Here is a 26,029-nt window from a genome sequence, read left to right as displayed (position 1 = left end):
AATAGAATAGAATAATAATATAATGATATAATAATAATAGAAAAATATAATATAATGATATAAAATATATTAATAGGATAATATAATAATGGGATATAATAATAGTAACAGAATATGATGATAATAATATGGCAATAGAATAATAGTATAAAATAATGTTTCAGGGCATAGGATAGGAATAAGGATGAGAGGAGAATCCCAATGCGTCCTGTACCTTTAAGAAACTGAAAGAGCAGGACGAGTGGAAAGCCCTCTTCTGCTTTAGCCCGTCAGCCATGCTTCCCAATGGAACTCTGCTGCAGCCTTAGTTGCTAGGTCTTACTTTCAGGGGAGGCCTTATATTTGGCAATCCCCCCAAACCCCTGCTAGGTCTTATTCTTTGGGGAGGTCTTATTTTCGGGGAAACCTTGTTTTTATTGTGGACGGTGGAACAGTCAGAGTGGAAGAGCAAAACATCCTTCCATTGTCATGGTCTGACCATCATCTGATCTGTGTAAGTTTCGCCGTGTCTTCTAACCTCCGCAGGGGTGGTGGACCCACTAAGATGGTCCGCCCCAGGAGGCTGATGGATCCGGATGGACTCCTGAGGTCTCTTGGGGATCCTCCTGTTCTGGAGACTGGCGATCCTGTCGATGTCCTGGCTGATCGCTATAATAGTGAGCTGACAAGGGCATTGGACATGATCGCTCCCGAACGTCCCCTCTCGTTGCGCAGAGCCACGTCGACCCCTTGGTTCACTGAGGAGCTGGCTGTGATGAAGCGTGCGAGGAGGGGACTAGAGTGCATCTGGAGGAAATCTCAGGATGTGTCTGACCAAGCACGGGCTAAAGCCGCTATTAAGGCTTACTCCGTGGCTCTGCGAGCAGCCAGGAAAGCTTTCACGACTGCTCGCATAGCGTCTGCGGCCAATAGGCCAACTGAGCTGTTCCGAGTTGTGGGAGAGTTTCTGCGGCCTCCTGAGGCCCAGGGGCTTCCTGATGACTTGGCAGCCAGGTGCAGCGATTTCGCGCACCATTTTGCAGGCAAAGTTGCTCAGATACGCCGTGACTTGGACTCCAGTTTAATTGTAGTTCCAGCGGAGGTAACCGAGGTACCTGTCTGTTCGATCTTGTGGGATTCTTTCCGGCTTGTTCTTCCGGATGACGTGGAGGGGATTCTTGGGTCTGTGAGGGCGACCACTTGCGCTCTGGATCCTTGTCCCTCTTGGCTGGTTAAGCTGGCCAAAGAGGGGCTGTTGGATTGGTTTGTGGCTATAATTAATGCCTCTTTGTGCCAGGGGTCAGTTCCATCCTGCTTTAAGCAGGCGGTAGTAAAACCGCTACTTAAAAAGTCCTCGTTAGACCCATCTGTATGTAACAACTACAGACCAATTTCCAACCTCCCATTTTTGGGCAAGGTTCTGGAGCGGGTGGTTGCCACGCAGCTCCAGGGGTTCCTCGATGACACTGATTTTCTGGACCGCTCGCAGTCTGGCTTCAGGCCTGGGCACAGTACCGAGACGGCTTTGGTGGCCTTGGTGGATGACCTCCGCAGGGAGCTGGACAGGGGGAGTGTGACCCTGCTGGTTCTCCTGGACATCTCTGCGGCTTTCGATACCATCGACCATGGTATCCTTCTGGGGAGGCTCTCTGGGATGGGACTTGGTGGCACTGTTTTGCAGTGGCTCCGGTCCTTCCTGGAGGGCCGTTCCCAGATGGTGAAGCTGGGGGACACCTGCTCGGACCCCTGGCCTTTGACCTGTGGGGTCCCGCAAGGGTCTATTCTATCCCCCATGCTTTTCAACATCTACATGAAACCGCTGGGAGAGGTCATCCGGAGTTTTGGAGGGTGTTGCCATCTCTACGCAGATGACACGCAAATCCACTACTCGTTCCCATCTGACTCCAAGGAAGCCCCTCGGATGCTGAACCAGTGTCTGGCCGCTGTGGCGGACTGGATGAGGAGGAACAAGCTGAGGATCAATCCCGACAAGACAGAGGCCCTCCTGGTCAGTCGCGCATCGGATCGGGGTATTGGGTGGCAACCTGTGCTGGACGGGGTTGCACTCCCCCTGAAATCACAGGTCTGCAGTTTGGGGGTCCTCCTGGACTCAGCGCTGACGCTTGAAGCGCAGGTGTCGGCGGTGGCCGGGAGGGCCTTCGCACAACTCAAACTTGTGCGCCAACTGCGACCATACCTCGTGAAGTCTGACTTGACCACGGTGGTGCACGCCTTAGTTACCTCTAGACTGGACTACTGTAATGCGCTCTACGTGGGGCTTCCCTTGAAGACGGCCCGGAAATTACAACTAGTCCAACGCTCGGCGGCCAGATTAATAACGGGAGCGAGTTTCAGGGAGAGATCTACTCCCTTGTTTAAGGAGCTCCACTGGCTGCCGTTCATTTTCCGGTCCCAATTCAAGGTGCAGACCATCATTTATAAAGCCCTAAACGGTTTGGGACCCGCCTACCTTCGTGACCGCATCTCCTACTATAAACCTGCCCGAGCCCTTCGTTCATCTGGGGAGGCCCTCCTGTCTCCACTGCCTTTATCACAGGCCCGCCTTGTGGGAACAAGGGAGAGGGCCTTTTCTGCTGTGGCCCCCCGTTTGTGGAACTCACTGCCCATTGAGATCAGGCTAGCCCCCACTCTTTTAGCCTTTAGGAAAGTTTTAAAAACATGGCTCTTCCGGTGTGCTTTCGGAGAGTAATTGTATATACCTCCTGTGTTTCTCTCCCCAACATGTATTCTGTAGACCCTGTTCCCCATGGTTTTATTCTTATCTCTTCTTACCCCGAGTTTTTAACCTTGTGTCCATGCGGCCCGCCCTTGTTATGTTATGCTACGTTCTGCTTTTTTGTTCTGTATTGTGTAGTGTTATTGTTGCATTGTTTAATTGCATTCTGATATGTTGTTTTTATATTTTGTCTATTGTATTGTCTTGGGCATGGCCCCATGTGAGCCGCCCCGAGTCCCCGTTGGGGAGATGGTGGCGGGGTATAAATAAAGTTTTATTTTATTATTATTAAACACGGTAGCTGTGCCCGGCCACGTGTTGCTGTGGCCTTGTCTGGGGGTGTTGGTGAGAACTTGTTGAGGTTGTGGTGGTATTAAATGTCTGTTGTATGGTTGTCTTATGTTGAGTATGCATTTGGTTGTTTGTGTACTGTGATAGAGGGGGTCTATGTCCCTGTGTCGTATTGTATAGTATTTACACGTTGTCCATGTGTTGTGAATGCTTGGATTGTGTCCTGCTGCATAGTAGAAAGGGTTGGGCTGGATGGCCCTCAGGGGTCTCTCCAAACTCTTGGATTCTATGCTTCTATTATTATTATTATCATCATCTTCATCATCATCATCATTATGTAGAGCAGGGGTCCCCAAACTAAGGCCCGGGGGCCACATGCGGCCCATCGAAGCCATTTATCCGGCCCCCGCAGTGGTGGATAAATAATAATAATATAAATAATAATTATTATTATTATTATTGACACAAAGACACAGTATAACACAGCAAACAAGATAGATATGCTGGATTTCATATCACAAAATCACAAGTCAAACACTTCCCAATTGTTTAGGACTTTGTGATGTATTATTATTATTATTATTTATTATTAACAATATTGAAGCTGGGAGGCCATCTGTCAGGGGTGCTTTTCTTGTGCTTTTGGAGCACAAAGGCAGAAGGGGGTTGGATCAAATGGCCAACCCTCTTTATTATTTTTATTATGATAATGGTGATGATATGATGATGATGATGATGATTAACATTGAGGCTGTATTTGTTCCTGTTTTGTTTGTTTACTTCAAAATAAGGTATGTGCAGTGGGCATAGGAATTTGTTCACAGTTTTTGTAAAACTATAGCCTGCGGAGCCGTGAACTGGCCCCTTATATTAAAAGTTTGGGGACCCCTGATGTAGAGGCTGGATGGCCATCTGTCAGGAGTGCTTGGATTGTGTCCTCCTGCATGGTAGAAGGAAGTTGATCTGGATGATCCTTAGGGGTCACTCCAAACCTTAGGATTGTATGATGTTGTTGTTATTATTATTAGTATTGAGAGGTTGGGTGGCCATCTGTCGGGAGTGCTTGGATTGTGTCCTCCTGCATGGTAGAAGGAAGTTGATCTGGATGATCCTTAGGGGTCAATCCAAACCTTAGGATTGTATGATGTTGTTGTTATTATTATTAGTATTGAGAGGTTGGGTGGCCATCTGTCGGGAGTGCTTGGATTGTGTCCTCCTGCATGGTAGAAGGAAGTTGATCTGGATGATCCTTAGGGGTCAATCCAAACCTTAGGATTGTATGATGATATTATTATTAGTATTAGTATTGAGAGGTTGGGTGGCCATCTGTCGGGAGTGCTTGGATTGTGTCCTCCTGCATGGTAGAAGGAAGTTGATCTGGATGATCCTTAGGGGTCAATCCAAACCTTAGGATTGTATGATGATATTATTATTAGTATTAGTATTGAGAGGTTGGGTGGCCATCTGTCGGGAGTGCTTGGATTGTGTCCTCCTGCATGGTAGAAGGAAGTTGATCTGGATGATCCTTAGGGGTCACTCCAAACCTTAGGATTGTATGATGTTGTTGTTATTATTATTATTATTAGTATTGAGAGGTTGGGTGGCCATCTGTCAGGAGTGCTTGGATTGTGTCCTCCTGCATGGTAGAAGGAAGTTGATCTGGATGATCCTTAGGGGTCAATCCAAACCTTAGGATTGTATGATGATATTATTATTAGTATTAGTATTGAGAGGTTGGGTGGCCATCTGTCGGGAGTGCTTGGATTGTGTCCTCCTGCATGGTAGAAGGAAGTTGATCTGGATGATCCTTAGGGGTCACTCCAAACCTTAGGATTGTATGATGTTGTTGTTATTATTATTAGTATTAGTATTGAGAGGTTGGGTGGCCATCTGTCAGGAGTGCTTGGATTGTGTCCTCCTGCATGGTAGAAGGAAGTTGATCTGGATGATCCTTAGGGGTCACTCCAAACCTTAGGATTGTATGATGATATTATTATTAGTATTAGTATTGAGAGGTTGGGTGGCCATCTGTCAGGAGTGCTTGGATTGTGTCCTCCTGCATGGTAGAAGGAAGTTGATCTGGATGATCCTTAGGGGTCACTCCAAACCTTAGGATTGTATGATGTTGTTGTTATTATTATTAGTATTAGTATTGAGAGGTTGGGTGGCCATCTGTCAGGAGTGCTTGGATTGTGTCCTCCTGCATGGTAGAAGGAAGTTGATCTGGATGATCCTTAGGGGTCACTCCAAACCTTAGGATTGTATGATGTTGTGGTTATTATTATTAGTATTAGTATTGAGAGGTTGGGTGGCCATCTGTCAGGAGTGCTTGGATTGTGTCCTCCTGCATGGTAGAAGGAAGTTGATCTGGATGATCCTTAGGGGTCACTCCAAACCTTAGGATTGTATGATGTTGTGGTTATTATTATTAGTATTAGTATTGAGAGGTTGGGTGGCCATCTGTCAGGAGTGCTTGGATTGTGTCCTCCTGCATGGTAGAAGGAAGTTGATCTGGATGATCCTTAGGGGTCACTCCAAACCTTAGGATTGTATGATGTTGTGGTTATTATTATTAGTATTAGTATTGAGAGGTTGGGTGGCCATCTGTCGGGAGTGCTTGGATTGTGTCCTCCTGCATGGTAGAAGGAAGTTGATCTGGATGATCCTTAGGGGTCACTCCAAACCTTAGGATTGTATGATGTTGTGGTTATTATTATTAGTATTAGTATTGAGAGGTTGGGTGGCCATCTGTCAGGAGTGCTTGGATTGTGTCCTCCTGCATGGTAGAAGGAAGTTGATCTGGATGATCCTTAGGGGTCACTCCAAACCTTAGGATTGTATGATGTTGTGGTTATTATTATTAGTATTAGTATTGAGAGGTTGGGTGGCCATCTGTCAGGAGTGCTTGGATTGTGTCCTCCTGCATGGTAGAAGGAAGTTGATCTGGATGATCCTTAGGGGTCACTCCAAACCTTAGGATTGTATGATGTTGTGGTTATTATTATTAGTATTAGTATTGAGAGGTTGGGTGGCCATCTGTCGGGAGTGCTTGGATTGTGTCCTCCTGCATGGTAGAAGGAAGTTGATCTGGATGATCCTTAGGGGTCACTCCAAACCTTAGGATTGTATGATGTTGTGGTTATTATTATTAGTATTAGTATTGAGAGGTTGGGTGGCCATCTGTCAGGAGTGCTTGGATTGTGTCCTCCTGCATGGTAGAAGGAAGTTGATCTGGATGATCCTTAGGGGTCACTCCAAACCTTAGCATTGTATGATGTTGTTGTTATTATTATTATTATTAGTATTGAGAGGTTGGGTGGCCATCTGTCGGGAGTGCTTGGATTGTGTCCTCCTGCATGGTAGAAGGAAGTTGATCTGGATGATCCTTAGGGGTCACTCCAAACCTTAGGATTGTATGATGATATTATTATTAGTATTAGTATTGAGAGGTTGGGTGGCCATCTGTTGGGAGTGCTTGGATTGTGTCCTCCTGCATGGTAGAAGGAAGTTGATCTGGATGATCCTTAGGGGTCACTCCAAACCTTAGGATTGTATGATGTTGTTGTTATTAGTATTAGTATTGAGAGGTTGGGTGGCCATCTGTCGGGAGTGCTTGGATTGTGTCCTCCTGCATGGTAGAAGGAAGTTGATCTGGATGATCCTTAGGGGTCACTCCAAACCTTAGGATTGTATGATGTTGTTGTTATTATTATTAGTATTAGTATTGTGAGGTTGGGTGGCCATCTGTCGGGAGTGCTTGGATTGTGTCCTCCTGCATGGTAGAAGGAAGTTGATCTGGATGATCCTTAGGGGTCACTCCAAACCTTAGGATTGTATGATGATATTATTATTATTATTAGTATTAGTATTGTGAGGTTGGGTGGCCATCTGTCGGGAGTGCTTGGATTGTGTCCTCCTGCATGGTAGAAGGAAGTTGATCTGGATGATCCTTAGGGGTCACTCCAAACCTTAGGATTGTATGATGATATTATTATTATTATTAGTATTGAGAGGTTGGGTGGCCATCTGTCGGGAGTGCTTGGATTGTGTCCTCCTGCATGGTAGAAGGAAGTTGATCTGGATGATCCTTAGGGGTCACTCCAAACCTTAGGATTGTATGATGTTGTTGTTATTATTATTAGTATTAGTATTGTGAGGTTGGGTGGCCATCTGTCGGGAGTGCTTGGATTGTGTCCTCCTGCATGGTAGAAGGAAGTTGATCTGGATGATCCTTAGGGGTCACTCCAAACCTTAGGATTGTATGATGATATTATTATTATTATTAGTATTGAGAGGTTGGGTGGCCATCTGTCGGGAGTGCTTGGATTGTGTCCTCCTGCATGGTAGAAGGAAGTTGATCTGGATGATCCTTAGGGGTCACTCCAAACCTTAGGATTGTATGATGATATTATTATTATTATTAGTATTGAGAGGTTGGGTGGCCATCTGTCGGGAGTGCTTGGATTGTGTCCTCCTGCATGGTAGAAGGAAGTTGATCTGGATGATCCTTAGGGGTCACTCCAAACCTTAGGATTGTATGATGATATTATTATTATTATTAGTATTGAGAGGTTGGGTGGCCATCTGTCGGGAGTGCTTGGATTGTGTCCTCCTGCATGGTAGAAGGAAGTTGATCTGGATGATCCTTAGGGGTCACTCCAAACCTTAGGATTGTATGATGATATTATTATTATTATTAGTATTGAGAGGTTGGGTGGCCATCTGTCGGGAGTGCTTGGATTGTGTCCTCCTGCATGGTAGAAGGAAGTTGATCTGGATGATCCTTAGGGGTCACTCCAAACCTTAGGATTGTATGATGATATTATTATTAGTATTAGTATTGAGAGGTTGGGTGGCCATCTGTCGGGAGTGCTTGGATTGTGTCCTCCTGCATGGTAGAAGGAAGTTGATCTGGATGATCCTTAGGGGTCACTCCAAACCTTAGGATTGTATGATGTTGTTGTTATTATTATTAGTATTAGTATTGTGAGGTTGGGTGGCCATCTGTCGGGAGTGCTTGGATTGTGTCCTCCTGCATGGTAGAAGGAAGTTGATCTGGATGATCCTTAGGGGTCACTCCAAACCTTAGGATTGTATGATGATATTATTATTATTATTAGTATTGAGAGGTTGGGTGGCCATCTGTCGGGAGTGCTTGGATTGTGTCCTCCTGCATGGTAGAAGGAAGTTGATCTGGATGATCCTTAGGGGTCACTCCAAACCTTAGGATTGTATGATGATATTATTATTATTATTAGTATTGAGAGGTTGGGTGGCCATCTGTCGGGAGTGCTTGGATTGTGTCCTCCTGCATGGTAGAAGGAAGTTGATCTGGATGATCCTTAGGGGTCACTCCAAACCTTAGGATTGTATGATGTTGTTGTTATTAGTATTAGTATTGAGAGGTTGGGTGGCCATCTGTCGGGAGTGCTTGGATTGTGTCCTCCTGCATGGTAGAAGGAAGTTGATCTGGATGATCCTTAGGGGTCACTCCAAACCTTAGGATTGTATGATGTTGTTGTTATTATTATTAGTATTAGTATTGAGAGGTTGGGTGGCCATCTGTCAGGAGTGCTTGGATTGTGTCCTCCTGCATGGTAGAAGGAAGTTGATCTGGATGATCCTTAGGGGTCACTCCAAACCTTAGGATTGTATGATGATATTATTATTAGTATTGAGAGGTTGGGTGGCCATCTGTCGGGAGTGCTTGGATTGTGTCCTCCTGCATGGTAGAAGGAAGTTGATCTGGATGATCCTTAGGGGTCACTCCAAACCTTAGGATTGTATGATGTTGTTGTTATTAGTATTAGTATTGAGAGGTTGGGTGGCCATCTGTCAGGAGTGCTTGGATTGTGTCCTCCTGCATGGTAGAAGGAAGTTGATCTGGATGATCCTTAGGGGTCACTCCAAACCTTAGGATTGTATGATGTTGTTGTTATTAGTATTAGTATTGAGAGGTTGGGTGGCCATCTGTCGGGAGTGCTTGGATTGTGTCCTCCTGCATGGTAGAAGGAAGTTGATCTGGATGATCCTTAGGGGTCACTCCAAACCTTAGGATTGTATGATGTTGTTGTTATTATTATTATTATTATTAGTATTGAGAGGTTGGGTGGCCATCTGTCGGGAGTGCTTGGATTGTGTCCTCCTGCATGGTAGAAGGAAGTTGATCTGGATGATCCTTAGGGGTCACTCCAAACCTTAGGATTGTATGATGATATTATTATTATTATTAGTATTGAGAGGTTGGGTGGCCATCTGTCGGGAGTGCTTGGATTGTGTCCTCCTGCATGGTAGAAGGAAGTTGATCTGGATGATCCTTAGGGGTCACTCCAAACCTTAGGATTGTATGATGTTGTTGTTATTAGTATTAGTATTGAGAGGTTGGGTGGCCATCTGTCAGGAGTGCTTGGATTGTGTCCTCCTGCATGGTAGAAGGAAGTTGATCTGGATGATCCTTAGGGGTCACTCCAAACCTTAGGATTGTATGATGTTGTTGTTATTATTATTAGTATTAGTATTGAGAGGTTGGGTGGCCATCTGTCGGGAGTGCTTGGATTGTGTCCTCCTGCATGGTAGAAGGAAGTTGATCTGGATGATCCTTAGGGGTCACTCCAAACCTTAGGATTGTATGATGATATTATTATTAGTATTGAGAGGTTGGGTGGCCATCTGTCGGGAGTGCTTGGATTGTGTCCTCCTGCATGGTAGAAGGAAGTTGATCTGGATGATCCTTAGGGGTCACTCCAAACCTTAGGATTGTATGATGTTGTTGTTATTATTATTAGTATTAGTATTGTGAGGTTGGGTGGCCATCTGTCGGGAGTGCTTGGATTGTGTCCTCCTGCATGGTAGAAGGAAGTTGATCTGGATGACCCTTAGGGGTAACTCCAAACCTTAGGATTGTATGATGTTGTTGTTATTATTATTAGTATTAGTATTGTGAGGTTGGGTGGCCATCTGTTGGGAGTGCTTGGATTGTGTCCTGCATGGCAGAATTGGGTTGGACTGGATAAGTGAGACTCTACTGTATATTTATAATCTTATATTATCTGTTTAGAACTGGATTATCTGAGGCCCCTTCTACACAGCTGCAGTGAATTATCTGGCAGTATGGAGTCAGGATAATCCAGTTCAAAGCAGATAATGTAAGATTCTAAATGGGTAATATAGCTGTGTGGAAGGGCTTTGAGTCTACACTGCCATATAATCCAGTTAAAATCTGATAATCTGTGGAAGAGGCCTAAGTGAGGCCTAACTGTGCCTGTCCCCTGGGCTGAGTGGGTTGCCAGGAGACCAAGTGGGTGGAGCTTAGCCTTCAAACTGGCAGCAATTGGATAAAAACAATTATTCCTTTCCCTCTAATTAGGACTTTATTTTTCTTTTCTTTTTGTTGTATCAACCTAGAGGCGTGGATGATGGGTTGTGTTGTCAAATTTCGAGGTTGGGGGGCCTGTAGTTTTGTTGTTTTGTCCACTGCCCTGATGCCATCACTCTTTTATATATATAGATTGTATGTTTGTTACTTCACCTTTCCCTTAATAAAAATTTATTAAAATACAACTCCCAAAGGCCCGCCCAAAGCCTACCAGTCTTCCAAATTGGCCATATCGGGTACGCTTGCCAGGGATATCCGCACCAGGCTTATCTTACCTTTGATACACAAGCATCCCGGCCGTTCAGGACAGTTTTGTACCTCCCTGCTACTTGCAGATCTACAACCGACAATGTTGCAAAGTTTTGTGCCTACAAAGTCCGCCTGGGGATGTCGGGTCCCAAAAGTGACCCATGTGTCCAGTAATCCTCTCTCTTGGTTCTATAACTGGCTGATGGACCTCTGCCTTGTATGTTTTGCCCCGTTTCCCCTTCCGCTCTCCCCCCCCCCCCCCCCCCCCGGTTATTGTGCTTTAGTTTCTTTATATTTTAAATGTACTAAACATACCAAGTCTGTATGTAACTGTGACCTTTATTTCCTGTGCTGGTCTATGACCGAAATAAATGATGTGATTTGAAATTTGATCCAGATCTATTGTTGTTCGCATTGACAGTGCTCTCTGTATGTAGGTGAACTACCCTGTTTTCCCTTAAAAAAGAGCCCCCAAGTGAGAATGTCCCTTAAAAAAGAGCCCTCATGTGAGAATGTCCCTTAAAAAATGAGTCCTTAAAAGTTACATTAACTTCTTTAAAGGCACTTAGATGATGGTCGCAAAGTTAATAACTGATCACTTTGGATCTAACTGGGATGCTTTCCCTTCCTACTCAGACTCTACAAATAAACTTAAACAAGTCTCCTAACTTGCTTAATTCAACACAACTAGAGATCTGAGTTTCCCTGGTTTCCCTAACCTGGAACCAGTGTCTTCCCTGTGACTAAAAATCACAGACTACAATTTGAACTACCTTGGTTTCCCTAAACCTGGAACCAGTGTCTTCCCTGTGACTAAAAATCACAGACTACAATTTGAACTACCTTGGTTTCCCTAAACCTGGAACCAGTGTCTTCCCTGTGACTAAAAATCACAGACTACAATTTGAACTACCTTGGTTTCCCTAAACCTGGAACCAGTGTCTTCCCTGTGACTAAAAATCACAGACTACAATTTGAACTACCTTGGTTTCCCTAAACCTGGAACCAGTGTCTTCCCTGTGACTAAAAATCACAGACTCCAATTTGAACTACCTTGGTTTCCCTAAACCTGGAACCAGTGTCTTCCCTGTGAGTAAAAATCACAGACTACAATTTGAACTACCTTGGTTTCCCTAAACCTGGAACCAGTGTCTTCCCTGTGAGTAAAAATCACAGACTACAATTTGAACTACCTTGGTTTCCCTAAACCTGGAACCAGTGTCTTCCCTGTGACTAAAAATCACAGACTACAATTTGAACTACCTTGGTTTCCCTAAACCTGGAACCAGTGTCTTCCCTGTGACTAAAAATCACAGACTACAATTTGAACTACCTTGGTTTCCCTAAACCTGGAACCAGTGTCTTCCCTGTGACTAAAAATCACAGACTACAATTTGAACTACCTTGGTTTCCCTAAACCTGGAACCAGTGTCTTCCCTGTGACTAAAAATCACAGACTACAATTTGAACTACCTTGGTTTCCCTAAACCTGGAACCAGTGTCTTCCCTGTGACTAAAAATCACAGACTACAATTTGAACTACCTTGGTTTCCCTAAACCTGGAACCAGTGTCTTCCCTGTGACTAAAAATCACAGACTCCAATTTGAACTACCTTGGTTTCCCTAAACCTGGAACCAGTGTCTTCCCTGTGAGTAAAAATCACAGACTACAATTTGAACTACCTTGGTTTCCCTAAACCTGGAACCAGTGTCTTCCCTGTGAGTAAAAATCACAGACTACAATTTGAACTACCTTGGTTTCCCTAAACCTGGAACCAGTGTCTTCCCTGTGACTAAAAATCACAGACTACAATTTGAACTACCTTGGTTTCCCTAAACCTGGAACCAGTGTCTTCCCTGTGAGTAAAAATCACAGACTACAATTTGAACTACCTTGGTTTCCCTAAACCTGGAACCAGTGTCTTCCCTGTGACTAAAAATCACAGACTACAATTTGAACTACCTTGGTTTCCCTAAACCTGGAACCAGTGTCTTCCCTGTGACTAAAAATCACAGACTACAATTTGAACTACCTTGGTTTCCCTAAACCTGGAACCAGTGTCTTCCCTGTGACTAAAAATCACAGACTACAATTTGAACTACCTTGGTTTCCCTAAACCTGGAACCAGTGTCTTCCCTGTGACTAAAAATCATAGACTACAATTTGAACTACCTTGGTTTCCCTAAACCTGGAACCAGTGTCTTCCCTGTGACTAAAAATCACAGACTACAATTTGAACTACCTTGAATTCCCTAAACCTGGAACCAGTGTCTTCCCTGTGACTAAAAATCACAGACTACAATTTGAACTACCTTGGTTTCCCTAAACCTGGAACCAGTGTCTTCCCTGTGACTAAAAATCACAGACTACAATTTGAACTACCTTGGTTTCCCTAAACCTGGAACCAGTGTCTTCCCTGTGACTAAAAATCACAGACTCCAATTTGAACTACCTTGGTTTCCCTAAACCTGGAACCAGTGTCTTCCCTGTGACTAAAAATCACAGACTACAATTTGAACTACCTTGGTTTCCCTAAACCTGGAACCAGTGTCTTCCCTGTGACTAAAAATCACAGACTACAATTTGAACTACCTTGGTTTCCCTAAACCTGGAACCAGTGTCTTCCCTGTGACTAAAAATCACAGACTACAATTTGAACTACCTTGGTTTCCCTAAACCTGGAACCAGTGTCTTCCCTGTGACTAAAAATCACAGACTACAATTTGAACTACCTTGGTTTCCCTAAACCTGGAACCAGTGTCTTCCCTGTGACTAAAAATCACAGACTACAATTTGAACTACCTTGGTTTCCCTAAACCTGGAACCAGTGTCTTCCCTGTGACTAAAAATCACAGACTACAATTTGAACTACCTTGGTTTCCCTAAACCTGGAACCAGTGTCTTCCCTGTGACTAAAAATCATAGACTACAATTTGAACTACCTTGGTTTCCCTAAACCTGGAACCAGTGTCTTCCCTGTGACTAAAAATCACAGACTCCAATTTGAACTACCTTGGTTTCCCTAAACCTGGAACCAGTGTCTTCCCTGTGACTAAAAATCACAGACTCCAATTTGAACTACCTTGGTTTCCCTAAACCTGGAACCAGTGTCTTCCCTGTGACTAAAAATCACAGACTACAATTTGAACTACCTTGGTTTCCCTAAACCTGGAACCAGTGTCTTCCCTGTGACTAAAAATCATAGACTACAATTTGAACTACCTTGGTTTCCCTAAACCTGGAACCAGTGTCTTCCCTGTGACTAAAAATCACAGACTACAATTTGAACTACCTTGGTTTCCCTAAACCTGGAACCAGTGTCTTCCCTGTGACTAAAAATCACAGACTACAATTTGAACTACCTTGGTTTCCCTAAACCTGGAACCAGTGTCTTCCCTGTGACTAAAAATCATAGACTACAATTTGAACTACCTTGGTTTCCCTAAACCTGGAACCAGTGTCTTCCCTGTGACTAAAAATCATAGACTACAATTTGAACTACCTTGGTTTCCCTAAACCTGGAACCAGTGTCTTCCCTGTGACTAAAAATCATAGACTACAATTTGAACTACCTTGGTTTCCCTAAACCTGGAACCAGTGTCTTCCCTGTGACTAAAAATCATAGACTACAATTTGAACTACCTTGGTTTCCCTAAACCTGGAACCAGTGTCTTCCCTGTGACTAAAAATCACAGACTACAATTTGAACTACCTTGGTTTCCCTAAACCTGGAACCAGTGTCTTCCCTGTGACTAAAAATCACAGACTCCAATTTGAACTACCTTGGTTTCCCTAAACCTGGAACCAGTGTCTTCCCTGTGACTAAAAATCACAGACTACAATTTGAACTACCTTGGTTTCCCTAAACCTGGAACCAGTGTCTTCCCTGTGACTAAAAATCACAGACTACAATTTGAACTACCTTGGTTTCCCTAAACCTGGAACCAGTGTCTTCCCTGTGACTAAAAATCACAGACTACAATTTGAACTACCTTGGTTTCCCTAAACCTGGAACCAGTGTCTTCCCTGTGACTAAAAATCACAGACTACAATTTGAACTACCTTGGTTTCCCTAAACCTGGAACCAGTGTCTTCCCTGTGACTAAAAATCACAGACTACAATTTGAACTACCTTGGTTTCCCTAAACCTGGAACCAGTGTCTTCCCTGTGACTAAAAATCATAGACTACAATTTGAACTACCTTGGTTTCCCTAAACCTGGAACCAGTGTCTTCCCTGTGACTAAAAATCACAGACTACAATTTGAACTACCTTGGTTTCCCTAAACCTGGAACCAGTGTCTTCCCTGTGACTAAAAATCACAGACTACAATTTGAACTACCTTGGTTTCCCTAAACCTGGAACCAGTGTCTTCCCTGTGACTAAAAATCACAGACTACAATTTGAACTACCTTGGTTTCCCTAAACCTGGAACCAGTGTCTTCCCTGTGACTAAAAATCACAGACTACAATTTGAACTACCTTGGTTTCCCTAAACCTGGAACCAGTGTCTTCCCTGTGACTAAAAATCACAGACTACAATTTGAACTACCTTGGTTTCCCTAAACCTGGAACCAGTGTCTTCCCTGTGACTAAAAATCACAGACTACAATTTGAACTACCTTGGTTTCCCTAAACCTGGAACCAGTGTCTTCCCTGTGACTAAAAATCACAGACTACAATTTGAACTACCTTGGTTTCCCTAAACCTGGAGCCAGTGTCTTCCCTGTGACTAAAAATCACAGACTACAATTTGAACTACCTTGGTTTCCCTAAACCTGGAACCAGTGTCTTCCCTGTGACTAAAAATCACAGACTACAATTTGAACTACCTTGGTTTCCCTAAACCTGGAACCAGTGTCTTCCCTGTGACTAAAAATCACAGACTCCAATTTGAACTACCTTGGTTTCCCTAAACCTGGAACCAGTGTCTTCCCTGTGACTAAAAATCACAGACTACAATTTGAACTACCTTGGTTTCCCTAAACCTGGAACCAGTGTCTTCCCTGTGACTAAAAATCACAGACTACAATTTGAACTACCTTGGTTTCCCTAAACCTGGAACCAGTGTCTTCCCTGTGACTAAAAATCACAGACTACAATTTGAACTACCTTGGTTTCCCTAAACCTGGAACCAGTGTCTTCCCTGTGACTAAAAATCACAGACTACAATTTGAACTACCTTGGTTTCCCTAAACCTGGAACCAGTGTCTTCCCTGTGACTAAAAATCACAGACTACAATTTGAACTACCTTGGTTTCCCTAAACCTGGAACCAGTGTCTTCCCTGTGACTAAAAATCACAGACTACAATTTGAACTACCTTGGTTTCCCTAAACCTGGAACCAGTGTCTTCCCTGTGACTAAAAATCACAGACTACAATTTGAACTACCTTGGTTTCCCTAAACCTGGAACCAGTGTCTTCCCTGTGACTAAAAATCACAGACTACAATTTGAACTACCTTGGTTTCCCTAAACCTGGAACCAGTGTCTTCCCTGTGACTAAAAATCACAGACTACAATTTGAACTACCTTGGTTTCCCTAAACCTGGAACCAGTGTCTTCCCTGTGACTAAAAATCACAGACTACAATTTGAACTACCTTGGTTTCCCTAAACCTGGAACCAGTGTCTTCCCTGTGACTAAAAATCACAGACTACAATTTGAACTACCTTGGTTTCCCTAAACCTGGAACCAGTGTCTTCCCTGTGACTAAAAATCACAGACTACAATTTGAACTACCTTGGTTTCCCTAAACCTGGAACCAGTGTCTTCCCTGTGACTAAAAATCACAGACTACAATTTGAACTACCTTGGTTTCCCTAAACCTGGAACCAGTGTCTTCCCTGTGACTAAAAATCACAGACTACAATTTGAACTACCTTGGTTTCCCTAACCTGGAACCAGTGTCTTCCCTGTGACTAAAAATCACAGACTACAATTTGAACTACCTTGGTGTCCCTAAACCTGGAACCAGTCTATTTCCCGTGACTCTCAGATCACAGACTAAACTGTTTTTTAAAACATTCCCTCCTTTTCCTTAGTAACGAGGCTCCACCCTCGTTACTATGGTAACCTGCCTCAGAATGCTGAGCTGGTTACCACGCACTGGTAACTAATACTTACCCTTCTAAACATAGCCAAACAAAATTAAACAAACATGACATCTATAAATCAAAATAAACGCACACTTCTTTACAGAGACCGCATCTCCTTCTAGGTCCACCACCATCTCAAATACAAGAGAAAGGGGGGGGGGGTTGAGTAGGTGGCTCCCCGGCTCTGGAATGCCCTCCCAAAATAAATTTGTTTAGCCCCCACACTTCAAGTATTTTGGGTGAGTTTAAAAACATGGCTCTTCAGACAGTCCTTTGATCCTGAGTAATCTCTGGTCAGCTTGATGAACCACTGCTCCGCAGTTGGATGGTTACAGCAGATAGCCGGCCTTCTGCAGGTTCTATTGCGTTTCAGGAATTGTTATAATTTCATACTCTTACAATTTTATTAGTGGGATTTTATATGCGCTGTTGATATTACTTATGTCTTTATATTTATACTTGTGTATTGTTGTTTATTTGTGGGGCACTTGGAATGCTTCTGTGGGCCGCCCCAGTCCCTTAGGGGAGATGGTGGCAGGGTACAAATGAAGATTTATCATCATCATCATCATCATCATCATCATAATCATCATCATCATCAATTGCTACACTATGATGGTATGGGATACAATGAAAGCAGTAGCCAGAGGAATTTTATTAAAAAACAACATAATTTAAAAAAAACAAGAAGAAAAAAAGATTAGAATTAGAAATTACGGAATTAGAGATGAAATATATGCTAGAAAAGGATAAACAAAGCTATATAAAAACAACAGCAATGAGAAAACAGAGTTAGAAAAGGCACAAAGAATTTTGATATTTTTAAATAGAGAATAGTCAGACGCCAATTAGAGAGCAAAATAGAGTTTATGAAAGCAACAGTCCAAAAAATAGCTCAACAAACTAAAAAGACTTAAAACACTTAACTTTCAGTGTTATTAAGTAGAACAAGTGGGAAAAACACCAAAAAACAAGAACTGGCAAATAATCCGGATTAGCCAGATATAATCCAGGTTAAATTTAAAGTTCTAGAACGTGACTCAAAAGTTCACAATAGGCTGAAAAACGGAGGCATGAACTAAGCAAGCAGTATTGAAGCCCACAAACCTTTCCCAAAACTCAAAAGTACAAAAAGGAGTTCAAAACAAACAAATGCACAAACTGAGCTAGGGAACTCCCAGTTGAGAGCAGCAAAGACAGCGAAACAGTGAGACGCTGGCGAGCTCACAGCAACCGCTGCTGGAACATACACCAAACCAAGAGTTAAAGGAGCAGAGCGGGAAAGTGTCGTCAAGCCGGTCCGAAGTCGGGATAAACCAGCAACGGCAAGCTGCTGCAGAAGCAAACGCCAAGCCAGGAGTTAAAGGAGCAGAGCGGGAGAACGTCGTCAAGCCGGTCCAAAGTCGGGATAAGCAGACAGCGTCGGTATCAGGAGCGAAGGTAGTAGTCAGTAAGAGCAGACAGCCACGGAATAGAGAACGACGCCAAGCCACAGATTGAGAGCGAAGAGCAAAGCCGAGTCAAGTTCCAGTCCAAGGTCCAAGGTCCGAGAGGTTGAAGTCATCCAAGAAGGTCACAACACGAAATGGCACAGAGAGCCAAAGCAACAAGGGCAAACAGCAGATAATACAAAATAGCAATAACAGTGCAGTCCAGGAAAACCCACACAATTCCAGCCCTCCCGTTGCAGAATAACCCAGATTAAACTTACATCCGTTGCAAAGTCCCAGTTCAGTCTTCAGTAACACACACAGGCAACCCAGTGGCGCCCAGTAACATCTTGCCACACGCAAGGTATAATGGCCAAACAACCCCAATATATCCAGGTCTCCCTGGGCTTCCAAACCATCCACGCCCAACTTCTTAATCTGAATCAGAACTCCACACAGCCAATGCCCTTGGGTCAGGCGTTCCTAATTCCTCATCAGAGTCCCAATCATCCTGCCCGTGCCCAACTCTATCCACACCTGTGGACTCCCTCTCACTCCTCCAAGCAGACCAAGTGGGATCTGCTTCTGAAGACACCCAAGCTTCCCCAGCATCAGCAGTATCCATGGGCCCCGATTCGTCCCCAAGCATCTCCGGTGCCCGTGCCCAGTCCGTGCCCAATTCCTCCGTTAACACCTGTTCCCCAGCATCCATTTCCACCTCAGGATCCCCACATAAATCCTGCTCAGAAGACTCCCCATCAGTCTCCCTGACTCTTTTCCTAAACAAATCCTCCAATGAGCCCTCCTCGCGAGGGTTTTTCCTTCCTCTCCTGATCCCACCACTATCATTCACAGTCTCTGAAGGCGCATTCACAACAAGAATACTTTGAATACAGTAATAGAAACTCCAAATTATTAGCCAAGGCAGCACACATTAGAAAGGAAAAAATTAATAACATCCATTAAAGACAAGGAAGGTAAGAAGGATGGAAGACAAAATATTAACTTTTCCAAGATCATATCAAGAACTATACTTGGCAAAAGAAAACTCCAAAAGTAAAATAGAGGAATATATTGAGAAATATTGGAAAATAAAGATCCAGGAAACAGATACATTAGTTATGGAACTAAGAGTATTAAAACAAATGAAATTAATTTATTTGCAGAAGATACCCATTTATCAGTGGAAACCCCAATACAACAATGGGGAAAAAAATGAAAATTACCTAGAAGAATTTGGGAAAATTAAAAGTTTTGCAAATTAACTGGAACAAGTCAGAAGTGTAGTTATTTAATTATCACTAAGAAGAGATTTAAAAAATAAAACAGGAGGGGATAATTAAAATTAAAGACAATTAAGGATCTGGGAATAAATGTTATAGAGAATTAGAAGATTTAGATACTAATAATTTTATTAAACTAAGAAAGGAAATAAATATACAATTATTAGAATATGCTAAACTCAAATTGATGTCTATTCCATGAAAAGCTCTGTCCATACTCCATGCATTTCTATGGTTTCTGCCCAGCGTGAGTCCTTTGATGGGAACGTAGTCCTGAACTTCGAGTAAAGCTCTGTCCACACTCCAGGCAGTTATAGGATTTCTCTCCAGTGTGAGTCCTTTGATGTGAACGTAGACCTGAACTACGAACAAAGCTCTGTCCACACTCCAGGCAGTTATAGGGTTTCTCTCCAGTGTGGGTCCTTTGATGTGAACGTAGTCCTGAACTCTGAGTGAAGCTCTGTCCACACTCCAGGCAGTTATAGGGTTTCTCTCCAGTGTGAGTCTTTTGATGTGAACGTAGACCTGAACTACGAGCAAAGCTCTGTCCACACTCCAGGCATTTATAGGGTTTCTCTCCAGTGTGGGTCCTTTGATGTGAACGTAGTCCTGAACTCTGAGTGAAGCTCTGTCCACACTCCAGGCAGTTATAGGGTTTCTCTCCAGTGTGGGTCCTTTGATGTGAACGTAGACCTGAACTTCGAGTAAAGCTCTGTCCACACTCCAGGCAATTATAGGGTTTCTCTCCAGTGTGGGTCCTTTGATGTGAACGTAGTCCTGAACTCTGAGTGAAGCTCTGTCCACACTCCAGGCAGTTATAGGGTTTCTCTCCAGTGTGAGTCTTTTGATGTGAACGTAGACCTGAACTACGAGCAAAGCTCTGTCCACACTCCAGGCATTTATAGGGTTTCTCTCCAGTGTGGGTCCTTTGATGTGAACGTAGTCCTGAACTCTGAGTGAAGCTCTGTCCACACTCCAGGCAGTTATAGGGTTTCTCTCCAGTGTGGGTCCTTTGATGTGAACGTAGTCCTGAACTCTGAGTAAAGCTCTGTCCACACTCCAGGCAGTTATAGGGTTTCTCCCCAGTGTGAATCCTTTGATGTTTATGCAAGCTTCCCTTCTCAGTGAAGCTCTGTCCACACTCCAGGCAGTTATAGGTTTTCTCCCCAGTGTGAGTCCTTTGATGTCTACGTAGGCCTGAACTATGAGCAAAGCTCTGTCCACACTCCAGGCAGTTATAGGGTTTCTCCCCAGTGTGGGTCCTTTGATGTGAACGTAGTCCTGAACTACGAGCAAAGCTCTGTCCACACTCCAGGCATTTATAGGGTTTCTCCCCAGTGTGAATCCTTTGATGTTTATGCAAGCTTCCCTTCTCAGTGAAGCTCTGTCCACACTCCAGGCAGTTATAGGGTTTCTCCCCAGTGTGGGTCCTTTGATGTGAACGTAGTCCTGAACTACGAGCAAAGCTCTGTCCACACTCCAGGCAGTTATAGGGTTTCTCCCCAGTGTGAATCCTTTGATGTTTATGCAAGCATCCCTTCTCAGTGAAGCTCTGTCCACACTCCAGGCAGTTATAGGGTTTCTCCCCAGTGTGAATCCTTTGATGTTTATGCAAGCTTCCCTTCTCAGTGAAGCTCTGTCCACACTCCAGGCAGTTATAGGGTTTCTCCCCAGTGTGGGTCCTTTGATGTGAACGTAGTCCTGAACTACGAGCAAAGCTCTGTCCACACTCCAGGCATTTATAGGGTTTCTCCCCAGTGTGAATCCTTTGATGTTTATGCAAGCTTCCCTTCTGAGTGAAGCTCTGTCCACACTCCAGGCAGTTATAGGGTTTCTCCCCAGTGTGAATCCTTTGATGTTTATGCAAGCTTCCCTTCTCAGTGAAGCTCTGTCCACACTCCAGGCAGTTATAGGGTTTCTCCCCAGTGTGAATCCTTTGATGTTTATGCAAGCTTCCCTTCTCAGTGAAGCTCTGTCCACACTCCAGGCATTTATAGGTTTTCTCCCCAGTGTGAGTCCTTTGATGTCTACGTAGGCCTGAACTATGAGCAAAGCTCTGTCCACACTCCAGGCATTTATAGGGTTTCTCTCCAGTGTGGGTCCTTTGATGTGAACGTAGGCCTGAAGTATGAGTGAAGCTCTGTCCACACTCCAGGCATTTATAGGGTTTCTCTCCAGTGTGAGTCCTTTGATGTCTCTTCAGCTTTCCACGCTGACTAAAGCTCTTTCCACATTCAATACATTTATATGCTTTCTCCTCCATGTCAACAATGTTATGTACATTTAATTTCAATAAGGACACTTGATTCTTGTTTTTCCCTTTCTGATTACTCACAGCACTGGGTTCAAATTACAGGAAAGTAGATTCCATCTGAACATTAAGAACTTCCTGACTGTTAGAGCTGTTCAGCAGTGGAACTCTCTGCCTCAAAATGCAGTGGAGGCTCCTTTGGAATCCTTTAAACAGAGGCTAGATGCTCATCTGTCAGGGGTACTTTGGCTTTTCCTGCACGGCAGAGGCCTGGACTGGGTGCCTCATGCAGTCTCTTCCGACTCTATGGTTCTACTCTAGAATCCAAAGTGAATGTAGGAATTCAGCAGGATCAGCCCCTTGAGAGGAATCCTTTTTCCTAGAGGACTGGTTTCCTTACTACACTTTGGTTTCCAAATGCCTTAATATCGACTAGAAGCTGGTTCGTTTCCCATCACGGCAGGGGTGGCTCCAGAGAACTCTCTTGTCCTGGTCAAGAAAGAAGAAGCAAAAGGTTAGACATGAAGCCGCATACCTCTGGCTCAAGGCAAACAAAGCGAAAAAGGAAAGAAGAAAGGAAAGATGGAAGGAAGGGAGGAAACACAGAAGGACAGGATAAGAGAAGGAAGGAATCATAGAAGGAGGGAACTGAACCCTTTTCCCATATTGGAGGGCCACACCCATTTCATTGGGTCAGACCCAAACGTGGTTAAAGGAACAGAAGGCAGGCAGGCAGGCAGAACTCCGTCCAGCATTCAAGGGTGTAACATATTCTGGATCAGGGGTCCCCAAACTAAGGCCCGGGGGCTGAATGCGGCCCTCCAAGGTCATTTACCTGGCCCCCGCCCTCAGTTTTATAATATAAGATTTTAATATCATTTTAATAATATAATATATTGTATATACATATAATATTGATAATAATCTTATGTTATACAATATAATACTAATAGTAATACCATATAATAATATTAATTATATGTTATATATTACATATAATATTATAGTATAGTGGTATAGTTCAATATAGTAATATATAATGCTAATATTGTGCTATGCTAATAATATAATATATTCTATGTACATACAGCTAGTCTGAGTCCCCTTCAGGGTGAGAAAGGCAGGATATAAATGTAATAAATAAATGTAGTAAATGAATAAATAAATAATTTTAGACTTAGGCTCACCCAAAGTCTGAAATGACTTAAGGCACACAACAACAACAACAATCCTAATTAACTTGACTATCTCATTGGCCAGAAGCAGGTCCACACTTCCCATTGAAATCCTGATAGGGTTATGCTGGTTACAATTGTTTTCATTTTTAAATATTGTATTGTTCTTTCATTGTTGTTGTTGTTTTGCACTACAAATAAGACATGTGCAGTGTGCATAGGAATTTGTTCTTTTTTCCTTTTTCTTTTTCCAAATGATAATTTGGCCCCTCCACAGTCTGAAGGATTGTGGACCGGCCCTCTGCTTTAAAAGTTTGAGGAGCCCTGTTCTGGATCCTGGGTTTCCGTGAATTACCAGCATTGTGCTAAATGCGCAAAGGAACAAAGATTTCTTTATCGATTGTGTCCTTATCTCCCCTGCCACAGGGACTCCCCACTCTGCTTCCTCGGCATCTCAAAGGGTCACTCCGGCCACATTTCCCAAATGAATCTTCCAAACTAAGAAGGACCTGCCTTCCCAACTGGCTCATTCACAACCATGTTCACAAATTGAGTCCATGCTGAACTAAGTTCCATTCAGGCATTCATGCATTCCCTCTGTAGAGCCCATGATGAGATGCAAAGACAGGCACAGCTCCAGCCACAAAGCCTCCTTCCTGCCGACTCCCTTCACCTTTGCCCACTTCCCCCTTTCCTTCTTTTTCCTCCATCCAGGGGAAATCCAAAGAAAACTGGAGGCCACGGAGAGACAAGGTCTTCCTTGGATGCCTTTGGGAAGAACCGTCAAGGGCCTGAAAGGTTATCCCTTGATTCTGTAAGGCTGAAAACAAAAACGACTGGGAGAAGAATTGGCTTCCGTGGGAACTTCCAAAAGAAAGGGCCTGGTATTCTATCTCCCCAAACTCTGGCACCCTCACATGGTTAAGGCAGATCTAGAAGGAAGGGGGATATCGCTCAACTGCCGAGGCCTTGGCTACTGCTATAAACAGAAGATGATGACTGTGAAGGCACGCTGGGGGGAAATGGCTATTTCCAGGTCTGGCTACCCAAGCGGCTTCGGTTTACCTTATAATTATACCTCAAACCCCAAAGTAAATACTCTAGAACAGGGGTCCCCAAACTAAGGCCCGGGGGCCAGATGCGGCCCTCCAAGGTCATTTACCTGGCCCCCGCCCTCATTTATAATATAATATTTTTATATTCGTTTTAATAATATATTGTATATACATATGATATTGATAATAATATCATTTTATACAATATAATACTAATAATAATACCATATAATATTAATTATATGTGATATATTACATATAATATTACAGTATAGTGATATAGTTCAATATAGTAATATATAATGCTAATATTGTGCTATGCTAATAATATAATATACTGTATGTACATACAGCTGCTCTGAGTTCCCTTCGGGATGATTAGGGTGGGATATAAATGTAGTAAATAAATGTAGTAAATGAATAAATAAATAATTTTGGTCTTAAGCTCGCCCAAAGTCTGAAATGACTTGAAAACACACAACAACAACAATCCTAATTAACCTGACTATCTCATTGGTCAGAAGCAGGCCCACACTTCCTATTGAAATCCTGATAGGTTTATGTTGGTTAAAATTATTTTCATTTTTAAATATTGTATTGTTCTTTCATTGTTATTGTCGTTGTTTTGCACTGCAAATAAGGTATGTGCAGTGTGCATAGGAATTTGATTGGGTTTTTTTTTCCCAAATGATAATTCGGCCCTCAACAGTCTGAAGGATTGTGGACCGGCCCTCTGCTTTAAAGGTTTGAGGACCCCTGCTCTAGAGCTGATTAAAGATAACCAAAAATATGTTTATTGAAAACAGGAAACAGTCCTTTTAATGTATTAGAAATAATATGAAGTAAAATCACTGAAATTATACAGAAATAAAACTACCCTGTTTCCCCTAAAATAAGACATCCCCAGAAAATAAGACCAAGTAGAGGTTTTGCTGAATTGCTAAATATAAGGCCTCCCCCGAAAGTAAGACCTAGCAAAGTTTTTGTTTGGAAGCATGCCCAACAAACAGAACACCAGAGCATGCAGGATCGGTCAATGTACATACTATAAAGTGTTGTACATGGAAATATTAGTAACAAGAAATTCTTGATAGGATTCACAGTTTGTCTGGTTATGCTGGTTTGTGATGACAACTACTGTACAGTATATAATAAATGTTCATTTTTTGTTCAATAATAAATGTGAATTCTTCTTCATGGAAAAATAAGACATCCCCTGAAAATAAGACCTAGTGCATCTTTGGGAGCAAAAATTAATATAAGACACTGTCTTATTTTCGGGGAAACACGGTATACTGATTGAGAATGAAAGCTATAGAGACTATAAAGGATTAACACACAAGCTATGAGGAAAGGTAGGTACTATAGGGTAAGTACAAGGCTATGATAAGCACTATCTATAATGACTTTAGTGGTAAATACCAGCTATAGTGAACTATCTATAATAACTCTGAGGTAAACCATAAGGTGATAAGCTATAAGGTAAGTACATAAGGTAAGTACAAGGTGAACTATAAGCTTTGCTATCTTTGAGGTAAATACCTAAAGCTATGATGTGACTATAAGGTAAGTACAAGGCTATGAGGTAAACTGTAAGGTAAGTACATGGCTATGATGAACTCTATCTGTAATGGTAAGTATGAGGCTATGAGGTAAATCTATATATATATAAAAGAGTGATGGCATCACGGCACCGGACAAAACAACAAAACTACAGGCCCCCCAACCTCGAAATTTGACAACACAACCCATCATCCACGCCTCTAGGTTGATACAACAAAAAGAAAAGAAAAATAAAGTCCTAATTAGAGGGAGAGGAGTAATTGCTTTTATCCAATTGCTGCCAGTTAGAAGGCTAAGCTCCTCCAACTTGGTCTCCTAGCAACCCAATAAAAAATAATAAAAACACTAAAAAATAATTAAAAACACTAAAAAAATAATACAATAAAATACTATAATAACAGAAAATAACTAAAAGTAATACAAGAAAATAATAAAATATAATAAATAAAAATATAACTTACAATAAAATTAATAAAAAAAATTGCAAATAACGTCAAATAAAAATTACACAACAATTTTTAACCAATACCACCACCACTTTG

At 42.8% G+C, this 26,029-nt stretch overlaps 2 protein-coding genes across 2 annotated transcripts in view; both read right to left on the bottom strand.

The window, feature by feature from the left end:
• Positions 1 to 26,029, bottom strand: part of LOC134294868 (solute carrier family 2, facilitated glucose transporter member 11-like) — a 142,921-nt gene that overhangs the window by 101,475 nt on the left and 15,417 nt on the right. The gene's annotated exons all lie outside the window — the stretch shown is intronic.
• The window catches only part of LOC134294866 (zinc finger protein 850-like), a 104,615-nt gene continuing 98,140 nt past the window's right edge, over positions 19,555 to 26,029 (bottom strand). Inside the window, exon 2 of the mRNA XM_062966642.1 lies at positions 19,555 to 22,183. Coding sequence (XP_062822712.1) covers positions 19,673 to 21,706 — 2,034 coding nt within the window. The 5' untranslated portion in view covers positions 21,707 to 22,183 and the 3' untranslated portion in view covers positions 19,555 to 19,672. The remainder of the gene's footprint in view (positions 22,184 to 26,029) is intronic.

The sequence above is a fragment of the Anolis carolinensis genome, unplaced genomic scaffold (assembly GCF_035594765.1).
Source record: "Anolis carolinensis isolate JA03-04 unplaced genomic scaffold, rAnoCar3.1.pri scaffold_26, whole genome shotgun sequence".
Lineage (NCBI taxonomy): Eukaryota > Metazoa > Chordata > Lepidosauria > Squamata > Dactyloidae > Anolis > Anolis carolinensis.
The sequence above is the reverse complement of the archived record's forward strand: the minus strand, read 5'-3'. Positions and strand labels throughout refer to the sequence as shown.